This window comes from Rosa rugosa, chromosome 7 (genome assembly GCF_958449725.1).
Source record: "Rosa rugosa chromosome 7, drRosRugo1.1, whole genome shotgun sequence".
NCBI lineage: Eukaryota > Viridiplantae > Streptophyta > Magnoliopsida > Rosales > Rosaceae > Rosa > Rosa rugosa.
The window spans coordinates 7,765,557-7,776,911 of NC_084826.1; the positions used below are offsets into that span (position 1 = coordinate 7,765,557).

General features: G+C 37.8%; 1 protein-coding gene across 1 annotated transcript; it reads right to left on the reverse strand.

The window, feature by feature from the left end:
• Positions 1 to 9,165: 9,165 nt before the first annotated feature.
• Positions 9,166 to 11,010, reverse strand: LOC133721194 (transcription repressor OFP1). The gene has a single exon (XM_062147743.1). It carries the CDS (start codon positions 10,625 to 10,627, stop codon positions 9,416 to 9,418), a length of 1,212 nt encoding a protein of 403 aa, XP_062003727.1. The 5' UTR covers positions 10,628 to 11,010; the 3' UTR covers positions 9,166 to 9,415.
• Positions 11,011 to 11,355: the final 345 nt, after the last annotated feature.

Consider the following 11,355-nt stretch of genomic DNA (forward strand, 5'->3'; position numbering starts at 1 on the left):
AGCTTCATTAGTCAACGGATATGTCACCTGACTAGCTCCTACTTGCCTATCTGCAGCAAAATCGCAATGGCAGATTAGATTTGTTTTGGTTGAAATGTCACTGTTTAATCGGAGTAGACCCCATGAAAATACAAGATACAAGATTTCTGTGCGTCCTTAGTTAGATTGCATGTAAACATCAACAACCTTTTATTACGGGTGATATTAGAGAATCCCAAAACTTTATTATGGTTGTCGGGGTCACTTTAATCGTTGGGTCACTTATTGAGTAACTCACCCAATTATCAACTAATTTGAAACTTGATCTTAGAAAGTCTAGCAGTATTAATTAATTAACCCAAAAATTAGTTGTGGCCCATGTTTTGTCCAGTATGACAAATATGGAAGGTGGAACAAGCATGTGAGGTCACCGGCCTACACTATTTTCCCTTCTCTAGTAGGGAAGCTCTTGGTTTCAATTATCAATAACAGAATTATGCAGCTTTAGTTGTGGTTAAAAATCAGGAGCACTAGGTGACTAGGGTTGGCACTCATAGGCTTCTATGGAATCCACTACATCGACAGATACGTTCTTTACTTTGGTAACACTAATGGCACTGCCTTTTCATGTCGTTGATATGTACGTTATTAGTTCGAATTTTATATCAAAATAAGATTATGAGTGTACGTACATGAATGGGAAAATGAGAACGATATTGCATGCATGATTGATATTGAACTAGTGTGTTGCATTTGGAAAAATATTTGTATAGACTACAGATCAACATCAGAACTACATTCTATGCGCCATGAAAGGAAGTATGAAAGTATACAGAGAGTTTCATCATAAACTTTGTTAGAGATACTCCTTTTAGTAAATTTCTTTGTTACTGTGCATAATTGGTTTGTAATGGCCTACAGCTGGCTGCCACATGTTGGCTATCTGCTGCTCCTTAACTTAATATAAATAGCTGCTCATAGTCTTTTTTCGATTGTATCAGAGCATAGTTTGTTAATAGAAGAGCCTTCTTTTCTCTCTAATTATTCAAAGCTCTTCTATCTCTTTTAAACACAACTTCAAAGAATTCTCTTCGGAGATGTTCGGCCAAAGGCATTGTATATATATCTGATTACTTTTTTTTTTTTTTTTGAAAGATGAAGATGTAAATAATAAATATAAGTATATTGGAAATAGAATATGATTTATTTACGGTCTAAATATGATTTAAATATGAAAGTCATAAAACACAAGCGCATTCCACACTAGATAAGTGCACGTACTGCATAAAACATGCACATGATATAAGCCTTTTTTTTTTTTAACGGGGTTTGAAATCCAGCCTAACTGGGAGGCTCAGGCCTACGCCCGATTTCTATTTATTGAAATAAAAAAAGGGGAAAACATGCACATGATATAAACATCCATGTAACTAAAAAGGGGTGAAAAAAAAAATATCTTCATTTTTTGTCTAAGATATATGGATTAGGAAACAAGATCTTGCAAGTCCATCAATAGTCCATTGCAAGGAAGAGAAAGTTACAACTAAAACCATATATAGATGGTTAATTAAATATACATTGCAGCTATATATATACATACACTAAAGTGTCTTATACTTCTGTATCGTTTTCCCTGGCTCTTATCGATCTCTGTCTCTCTCTTCTCTTCTCCCTCAGTTTCTGAAACTCAAACATGATAAATAACATAATCCCATAAACTTGAATTAAGATTAATTCCTAGCAAACTCACATTATTGATTCCTTGCCGACAAAACATAAAAATATTGCATCAAGCTATTTGTAGTTGTCATTGGGAAGTTTGCACACGGATGATATATAGTGCGCTTCTTTTTTTCTTTTTCTTAATCAAACTATACATGATGAAGACCCCCGAGACAAAATATCACGGAAATAGTTACTTCCAACTTCCCATATATGATGGGAAATCAAGGAGTGGACCTGTAATGTGACACCTTTCAAACTATCACTTCGCACAGAACTCATTTGGATACAACTCTGTAACTTTTGTGTTTGTTAGCAAGAAATATACGCTTGGGTCCTGAACCCAAAATTTAGTGCGTCTGTTTCCTAATTTGGCAATGTTGTATAGTAAAAAGTAAACAATATGAGCTACACTTGGGTTTCAGCGTGTGAAGATACCTCATCTATTCTCATAAATTCTCTGTAGATTTTTGTTTCCCGCACATGCGTATTTGTCCCATAAAGTTTCTTCATAATTTTTCTCCTATTTCGGCTAGCCACTTAAACAGTTAAACTCCTCACATGAAATTCCACATGCATGTTCATGTTTCCCAGGGCTACCACAAGATGGTGAAGGTCCTGTATAAAGTGAAAAAAAAAAAGGTGCTAAACCCTAAACTCTAGCCATTCTATAAGGAATGTGGTGTCTCTAAATCAGCATGTGTGTACAAAAATATTTGTTTTATAATCTCTGGATGAAATAGTACATTAAAATTTTAAATAATTTTAGTCTGAACATACCTTACCGTATATTTTGTCAAGAACAGAAAAGAATTCGTGCATTTAATAGTTGTTTGGGGTTCGGGTGTTTAGTGGTAGAGCCAATTTTAGGGCCGAGAATGAGTGGTTTCCAGGGCGGCCTTATTCTCAATGTAACTTTATGATCAACAATTAATTTGAACGAGTATAGATATAATCTCAAACTTAACTGTTAGTTTTTTTTTTTTTTTACAGAGTTAAAAGGGCTATACGTCGTTAGTAGGTGTTGTCCTCTACAGGCGCAAACATGTGTTGCATTGAGCCACGTAGTAGGGGTCTTAACTACACAGCCTTGCATTATGACAAATAAGTAAAGAAAAGTACTGTTAAAACGACAACAACTGAATACCAAAAACATGAAAAATGACAATGATTAAAAAACAAAACTATTCACTATTCAGTCCTACCAAGCCATCTAACCTTTAGCTAGAAGAAGGTACAAGGAAAACCCTAGTAGTCAGTGATGGAGCAGTCACACACACGTGCACAGAAAGATTTATAAAGACGCATGCATGGTCTGCAATAATTGAAATCTTATTCTAGATTTCTAGGGCTGTTGCCCTACAAACTTTTGCCTTGCTTTCCCTGCCAAGCCAAAAAACTAACGGCTCAAGACTGGGATGAATAGTTGGCCAAAAAAAAAAAAACTGGGATGAATAGGGTGACAATGGCGACGGGTCGTCGAGGACAGAGCTAGGGCAACGCCCAGAATCTCCGGGTACTTGTTTCTGTGGAGCTGCTTCTCTACGTAATCCATCAGTTAGATTTGAACCAGTTTGTGTTCTTTGACTGTCTATCCCTTGCGGCTCGCCGACACGACAACAAGCTTACCTGCAAAGCAAATAATGATATATCTAATCTCGACCGTCCACTCTCACTCAATCATCTTTACCATGATTCCCTAATCAATACCCATACCATTCCCCCATAGATACCGGCTTCTGGGGTTGGCTCAAGATTGCCACGGTCATTTCTTATATGTCACTAGCTAGACCTAGCTATTATATAGGAAGACTGGGATAAACATGGAAGTCCCCCTTGGTTTTGGATATAATATGAGGTACAATATGTGAATTTTCGTTGTGTTATGTATGTAAAAATCACAAGATTGATGAGTTAGTTTGTTTCGCGCTTATTTATGTGTTAATCTCTTCGATGTATTTTAATTATCATGCAGATTTTAAAGAAAAACAATAATATATACAAATACGTTGAATAATTATTGGAAGCAATCAAGCAATTGACTTCATTAACAATAGGAGAGCGATATGAGAGGGCCTCCGGTTTTTGCGGAGCGACCCGGAAAAGCGAAACCTCTCTTTCGTGATGGCGGCGCGGAGCGTCGTGGCTTCCAAACCAGACAAAGGTGAGTGAAGGGCGGCGTGGAATTGGAGAGGCCATGGTCTCTTTTGCAACGGCATCGAGATCTCGAACTAGTTTTTCAAAGGCTCCGGTTGAGTACATGCTCGGCTGAGGGTGGTTCTGTGAACATGGGTTGCTGGATCGGGTCGGAGCCGAGGCGTTGCTGTCGATGCCTTCCGGTTTCGGAGCGACTGGGATCCAGATCGTTGTGGCGGCCTCCACTGACCAAGGTTGGGCTCAAGGCGGGGCTGCTGGAGACGATGGCTCCGGTGCCGTCGGGCTATGGGGCTGTGCTACGCTTCGTGGAGGCGGTAGGAGGACTGGCGATGACCGGACCGGTGGCTTGGACTGGTATGCTGGAGATCTGTGCGACGGCGGGTCACAGGCAAGAAGACGATCCAGAAAACTCGTCGGGAGACCCTAGTTTTGCATTAGGGTTGACTGGTTGGTTGACTGGGCTGCTTTCTGGGCCCATGATGACTGGGCCTAGGGCACGAACAGGGCTAAAGGCAGGGACTGGGCCTGAGCTCAAGCTCACTTTTGGACTGTTTGAGTCTGTTGCAGAGGAATTCGACAGGAAGAGCAAGACCAACTTGTTGCCGAGGTTGTTGGCTCCTGAAGAGGCTGAGGATAGTGCTAGCTCCAACCATACGGGGATGGAGCTAGCAATTTCTTAAGTCTCTCTGCTATTAGACATCTGGATCCAAGCCTTTTAAAGTTGGAGTAATCTCTATGAGTTATTTTAAGATGTTTCTAGTTGTTATTTGTACCACAAGTGCGTGCTGGCAGATTAGACTAAATGAATGATTTTTTCCTTAGAATAGCGAGGTTGTTCTTGCTTGTTTAGGCTTGCTTTCCAGCGAGCGTCCCTTTAGACTTTAATGAGTTTAGTGTTGGCTTAGATAGGTTTATCTGGTTTTACCGGATTTCTTATGTAAGTTCTGTTAGACTCTGGCTTGTTTTCATGGCTTTGATATCTAATAACATCAAATCCTATTCAAAAAAAAAATCAAGCAATTGACTTCACTTAGTAATCCTTTGCAGCCGGTGCTTTCAGATACTTGCAAAATTTTCTCACTCTTTTGATTTTTTTATTTTTCACTAAATTCAAGTTATTACTGTGATCATTCTAAAAAAAAAAAAACACAAAAAAAATGATTACTGTGACATAATTATAACATTTTCTTCAAATTTATGATATGTTTAATGAACTGTGCCGGATAGACTTTGTAATTGCATACTACAAGTTTTGGTTCTTGCTCAATCTACCATTGGCTTGAATGTGGTTATATCTAGAGACAAAATCGAAATTGTGCACCACATTGTTGACGACTACATTTCTCATTATATGAAGTTATATTCTCACTTGTTCAAGTGAATCTTGCTGAAAGATTTGCAGAACGATCATTGTCTTGTCTGAACATATCCATAATATTTAATATAAAAAGGGTAAGTTTCATGAATTTAGTATGAATCCGTTACACAAATTAATATAGTTTTTATTTTTTTTGACAGAATAGTTTTGATTGATTAACTTGTAAGAGTAGATAACCCCTCTCTCTCTCTCTCTCAATGTACCTAATTACGGTCGATGCAATTTGATGCAGAAAATTATTTATTCTCTCAGTGTACCTAATTAGGTCTCCAAGCATCTAAGTTGTCCTTTTTGATATTTACTCCAAGGCCATGTTTGTTTTCCGGAAAGTGGGTGTTGGGAAAGGAAATACTTTACTTTCCTGCGTTTGGGGACAGCCAAGGAAGGGAAACACTTTCCCAAAGCAAAGGAAAAAGTAGAGGAATTTGGTTCCCTCCCCCCATGGGCGGAGCCACGTTGGGGCACAGTGGGTCCCGTGCCCCAGTGTGATTTGAAATATATACAATCTAGTTGCACATTATAACTAAGGGCTGCCTTGTCTTGATGGTTGAGGCAGATGCATGTGTTTTGGCTAGTCATTGGTTCGATTGCTGGTAACAGCAATGTGCTTTGGTAACAGCAATGTGCTTTTTTTTTCTTCCTTTTTTTCTTTTTTTACATTAATACTATAATTTATTCTTAGCAATGTGCTAATATTTTCTTTTTTATTATTTCTTTCTTTTTTCTAACATTAATACTAGTATTTCTTCTCAGAAAGAAAAAAAAACATTAATAGTATTCTTTCATATAGTTACAAAGTTCAAAGATAAATTCTATTTCCATTATGAAAAATTGTCTAAAATCTAAAAAGTATAAGTTTTATTAATAAAATATGTACTTTAAAAAAATATATTGGCCTTTTTTAGCACAAAAATAGATATTGATATTTCCCTATTTTTATTACAATTTTGATATATTTTAAGTTTAAATTCATTTGTTTATTTTTTTTTAACTTTCGAGTGCCCCAGTTGAGATTATTTTCTGGCTCCGCCACTGCCTCCCCCCCCCCCCCCCTCCGGAAACACTTTCCCAAAGGAAAGGAAAGTGATTCCTTTCCTTTCCAGTCAACCAAACATGGCCCAAGTTCCATATTCATTTGATGAATCAAACACATTCAAGTCATATATCACAAAAGGATATGGGAGAGTAACAGATGCGTGCATGCACTCTACTCAATTTCTCAGTTTTGTTTTTTGCAAAAGTAGTTGCATATATTACATGTTTATTAATTAGATGTTTGTTTTGTTCTTCAACATAAGAAATGAATATATACATACATGGACATCGATCATATTTCTTTCTTCCTTTTCTGGTTAGCGTGTATTGCAAATAAGATAATATTTGTGGTAGCTGAATTTCAAATGGGCAATTTCCTGCCTGCAGAATAGGTTGCAATAAATATATCCAAATCTATCCGGGTACGTTATTATCCAATAATAATATCGCAGCGCCAGTGTGTTTTGTTGACTCGACACAAACTGTTAAAACTACCACAATACTTTTCGATCTTGTTTTAACACGTACTCCATGTCTTTTGTCTTAAATTATGTATCCTAGCTAGCTAGCTATAGCTACTGTTTGGGTGGGTAAGTGTTGCATCCAATTCTTACTATCAATGTAGGTTGACCTAATATATAGTCTCTCATATATGTTCAATTAGTAGTGTTAACCCTACGGACGTTGATTATTAACTTATACATTGAGCTCGTTGAGGATGCAACCAATGAACCAAGTGTTGGCCTTGGGTAGCTAGGCATGACTTCGGATCATTTCATTTTGTATTTTTTTAATGTCTGTGACTTTTGATTTTAGTGATTTCACAAATTTGATAATATGAGATCAACCAAAGAGAAAGTAAATCCACTATATTTTTGAGTGTAATGTCAAGTTATGATTGACAATAGATACATAAAATATAAAATTTGTGATACAAGAATAAATTTGACTTTTTTTTTTTTTTTAAATAATAATTCATTCAAACTAAGTCACGATTAGCCCTGATGACCAATAACAAGAAGAACCAGACTCTCATTCACATCGCGTCACAAAGATTTTAGACCAAATTTAAGAGAGACTCACCAAGAACTTATTGATGATGAAAAATCAATTAGTCCTGATAATACCATAACCATGACACAACAATAGACTCAAGAGTCAAAACCAAGGGCTAGACAAAATCGCAAACACCAATTAAAAAACCACATGAAAGACAAATATGCTGATAGTATAGATCCCACATGGGAAAATTGGGACTTTGTCTATGGTTTTATAAGGATTTGGGTCACTCCATCAATTGATTTTGGATGTGAACCTCATATTACTTTATCAAAATCCACAAATCATAGCTCAATAAATTAAGTAGGGAACTATGAAAGTAACCAACCATAAGTATAGAAACATTAACAAAATAAGAAAATGAAAATCGATTCAAAAACATTTACAATAGTAAAACTCTATAAAATCCAATGCAAATTTACATATAACTCATCTTACGATCTATATAAGTGTTGTCTGACCGACGAGAAACAACAAAAAAACACTCACACGCTTGGTCCCAGAGGTTTTCATAGATAAAAGTACTTCAAAGGCTCACGACTTTGGATTGGACTGATCCCAATAAATCTTACTTGAGAAAATTGAAGGCTTGAAGCAGAGAATCCTTGTCCTATTCTTGGTGGTGTCTAATTGGATTCCTATAACTCTATACGCTAAAGCTAACACTAGTCCAACTTGATATTGCAAAGCGTGTAAGACATGTTTTGTTAGGTGGAGATTTGTGATAATTAATCAGGATTTACTTAACAGTAATAGCAAGACTTCTTGGAAAATTCAGAAGTCAATGTAGGAGAAGCAACCTCTTGTACAAAAATGAATTGAAACCGTAAAGTTAGGGACAATTACTTCCGACAATTACCAAGTTATCAGGAGAAGAATAGATACCCTCTTTTTTCTTTTTTTTTGAGTAAAATAGATGTCATCGAGATTAGATAATGGCTTTTTTCTTATTTGTCAAGCTTTGAAATTTAACTGCATGTCCCAGAAAGACATTACACTGTTCTATGAGCTTTCTGTTCTTGTATTGGCTAAAACTGTTACTGCCACATATAAGAAAGGCATTTAATACCTACACAAAAGGAAGCTTCACCCAATATTACCAGCAGTTGGTGCTTTTTCCAAGCCAATCTGGAATCATCCACTCTGCTAATTTATATTTTTATATAAACCATACAAATCCTCTTTGGTAGGCCGCATGGTTCTCTTTTCACAATTTTTCCCTCTATCCAATGCTTGAAAGGTTATTTTGCTTTTGAATTATTCGAAGTAACTTTTTCTTTTCAAAAATCAAACTTCAAACAGTTTCAGAGAGGCTGGTCACTTGGTCTAGGCTCTAGCAAAAGCTTTAGCAATGGCGTGACCCTCTACAATTTGAATTCTCACAGGACCCTTTCATATGTTTAACCCAGAATTCTTTTTCATTTTTAATTAATGTACGGTACTTCCATCACCTCCAAAGGTAGAGCTTTTCCAGAATGGACTGGCTGAAGAACAAACTGCCAGAGAAAACCTTTGAAAATTTTGGTGAGGAAAGAGTTGGAAACTTGAACTTTGTTGTCTTCAAAGTGTATCTTTCTATAATCTGTCAGTGTTCATGGGGTCCTCTACCATCGATTTATGGGTATAGTTGCTAATATCGTTACCGAATTTGGTTGGGTCCATGAAATACACTAACTCAGAAATACCAGAAAATTTTGTTGGTTTTCTATAGGATGAACAAAAAGCCACAATACAAGGATAACCACACACGCTTTAGCCTTTAGCTTTCAGAAAATTTGTCACAACCTTTCCCTTTTTTTCTTAATTTTTTTTTTTTACGATGCAAAAACATATAATGGACAAAACCCAATTTCCAATTTCACTCCAGGAAGACAAGAATCCCATCTTGTCAATGATCACATGGTCTGAAAAAGGGTTGAGAATTCCTGTGACTAGCTTAAACTACTAGTTTTTCTAACTGCAATTAAAGACTGCATGTTTGGTAATTGAAGAATGCAGTACTAAACTAACAAGGTTTATTAGAAACAGAGAGACATTGGAAAAGATTGATGTACATTTTCCATTCTGATGGAGAAGATTTTTGATTTACTTTGACTGGATGTCAGTGAGATCAAACCAGATTTGCTTGAAGACCTTGATGATGAGCTCATGGTATTCATCTGCATTCAGAGAAAGATAACATGCAAGAAGATCTTCCAAGTCCTTTGATGCCTTGATGTTGTTCTCCATGATCATCTCTATCATTGATTCCCTGAAATCCCTTTGAGGATCAAATGACGACTTCACAATTGCAAAACTCTCCGAGAGACTCCTCCGCTTTGAGCTCGAATTAGACGACAGACTCCGGCGTCCCACTTGGGCCTGGTTAATTTTCCGGTTTGCAATTCTCGGAGAGTTAATCCGAAGCTTAACTCCCGGTGAAGTGCTCGAAGATACTCTTCTAACAGAACTTGTACGATGCTCTCTATTGTTCTCTGATCCATGTGAGCTTTTTCTGGACTTGATTGGCTGCTCCTTGGTCTCTTTCTTCTTCTTCTTGACCTCGCTCACCATTTCAGTGAAGCTTTCGGGCTTGGTTATAATCCGAGGAAGCTCAAGCTCGGAGAACAAATCAAATTCCTTCCTCTCAGATGAGTTATCCACGTCGATGATGATGTCTTTTTCATTAGAACTCGACATAGAAATCATACCATCAAATGTTTCTGTAGCAAGAACACGGTCACATCGGAATTCAAGAGGCTCATGGCGATGAAACTCAAGCTCGGAGCTGTCGGGAGACGAAGAAGACCAGAGCTGCTCCTCCAGTGGAGAATCCGATTTGGTCCAGACGGATTCAATCGAGGCCCGACACCCGGCAGAAACAGAGGAGGTGGTCGACATGGCAGGCTTGGAATCAGAGGAGGATTTGCTAGTTGCAATTCGACTCTTCCTCTGTTTTTGTCTGGAGGATTTTCTTGGTGGCTCATGAGGCAAATTGGTGTTAGAGACTTTTGGGTTTATGGGGGTGTTGCAGAGTGGTCCGTTCTCACCTGTGGAGTTATTCAGCTCCCTTGTGAAGTAGTACGACTTTCTTGATTGATGACAATGGTGGTGATGGGTCACCTGCTTTGGCTTTGCTGGGCTTGTTGGTGTTGGTGTTGGTGTTGCTGAAGAAGAAAATGGGAGCGGTGGTGGTTGGTTTTTCTTCTTGGGATGAGAATTGCTGCTCCGGTTCTTTCTGGGTTTGCTCATGTCTTTGAGCTTGTAAAACCAGGCATTGGGTATCATATCAGTTAATCTAAACTTGTACTTACCCATCAGTCACCAACCCACAAAACAGTACCTCTTCTCTCTCTTTCAGTCCCTCTCTGGTTTTTCTGGAGTAAGGAAGAGACTAGTACCTACCACTCTGCTCAGGTTGAAGATAAATAAACAAGGGGGGCTTTAAGCTTTTGTCTGTTTTCTGGGCATAGTGGTAAACTCACCCAATTGGCTTTTATTGTAATGACGCTGTAAAACTGGCTTTGCCCCCTAGTCGGAAAAAAAAAACACTGGCTTTGCCCAAAACAAACTTTGTATTCATATTATGATGAAGTTTTGGTCACTTGTGGAAAAGCACTGGGTTTCTGGGAGTAAACGATTCTCTAATTAAGACGCCCAGATTTTGATTTTTAAGGGCGCTATTTAACGGGACTATAGTAGGCTTATCAGGGTCCAACATTTCTAACCCAAATCCCCAACACTTCCCTCAAAGTGGCTTGCATGCAAGGCTAGGCCAGTGGGGTCCTCAACTAACCAATTATGGGGTCCCAGCCATGATCCTCTTGGCTTCCTCTACCAGTATGTTTCAGATTCATATGCAAAAAACTACCACAAGGGGCAACTTTCATGTTAGAAACCTAGAGTTTTGCCACTCATTCAATGACTCAACTCAGACTGAGCTCCTAGTCTAAATTTCTCTAACAAGGGAGATGTTTTTTCTATAAACAAGAAAGAGACAAAGGTTTAGGCTTTTCAATTTTGCAGGGATTTCTTTGTGACTCGGC

Excerpts from the sequence above, each read along its gene's own strand:
- LOC133721194 (XM_062147743.1), bottom strand. The coding sequence starts at position 10,627 with ATGGGTAAGTACAAGTTTAGATTAACTGATATGATACCCAATGCCTGG.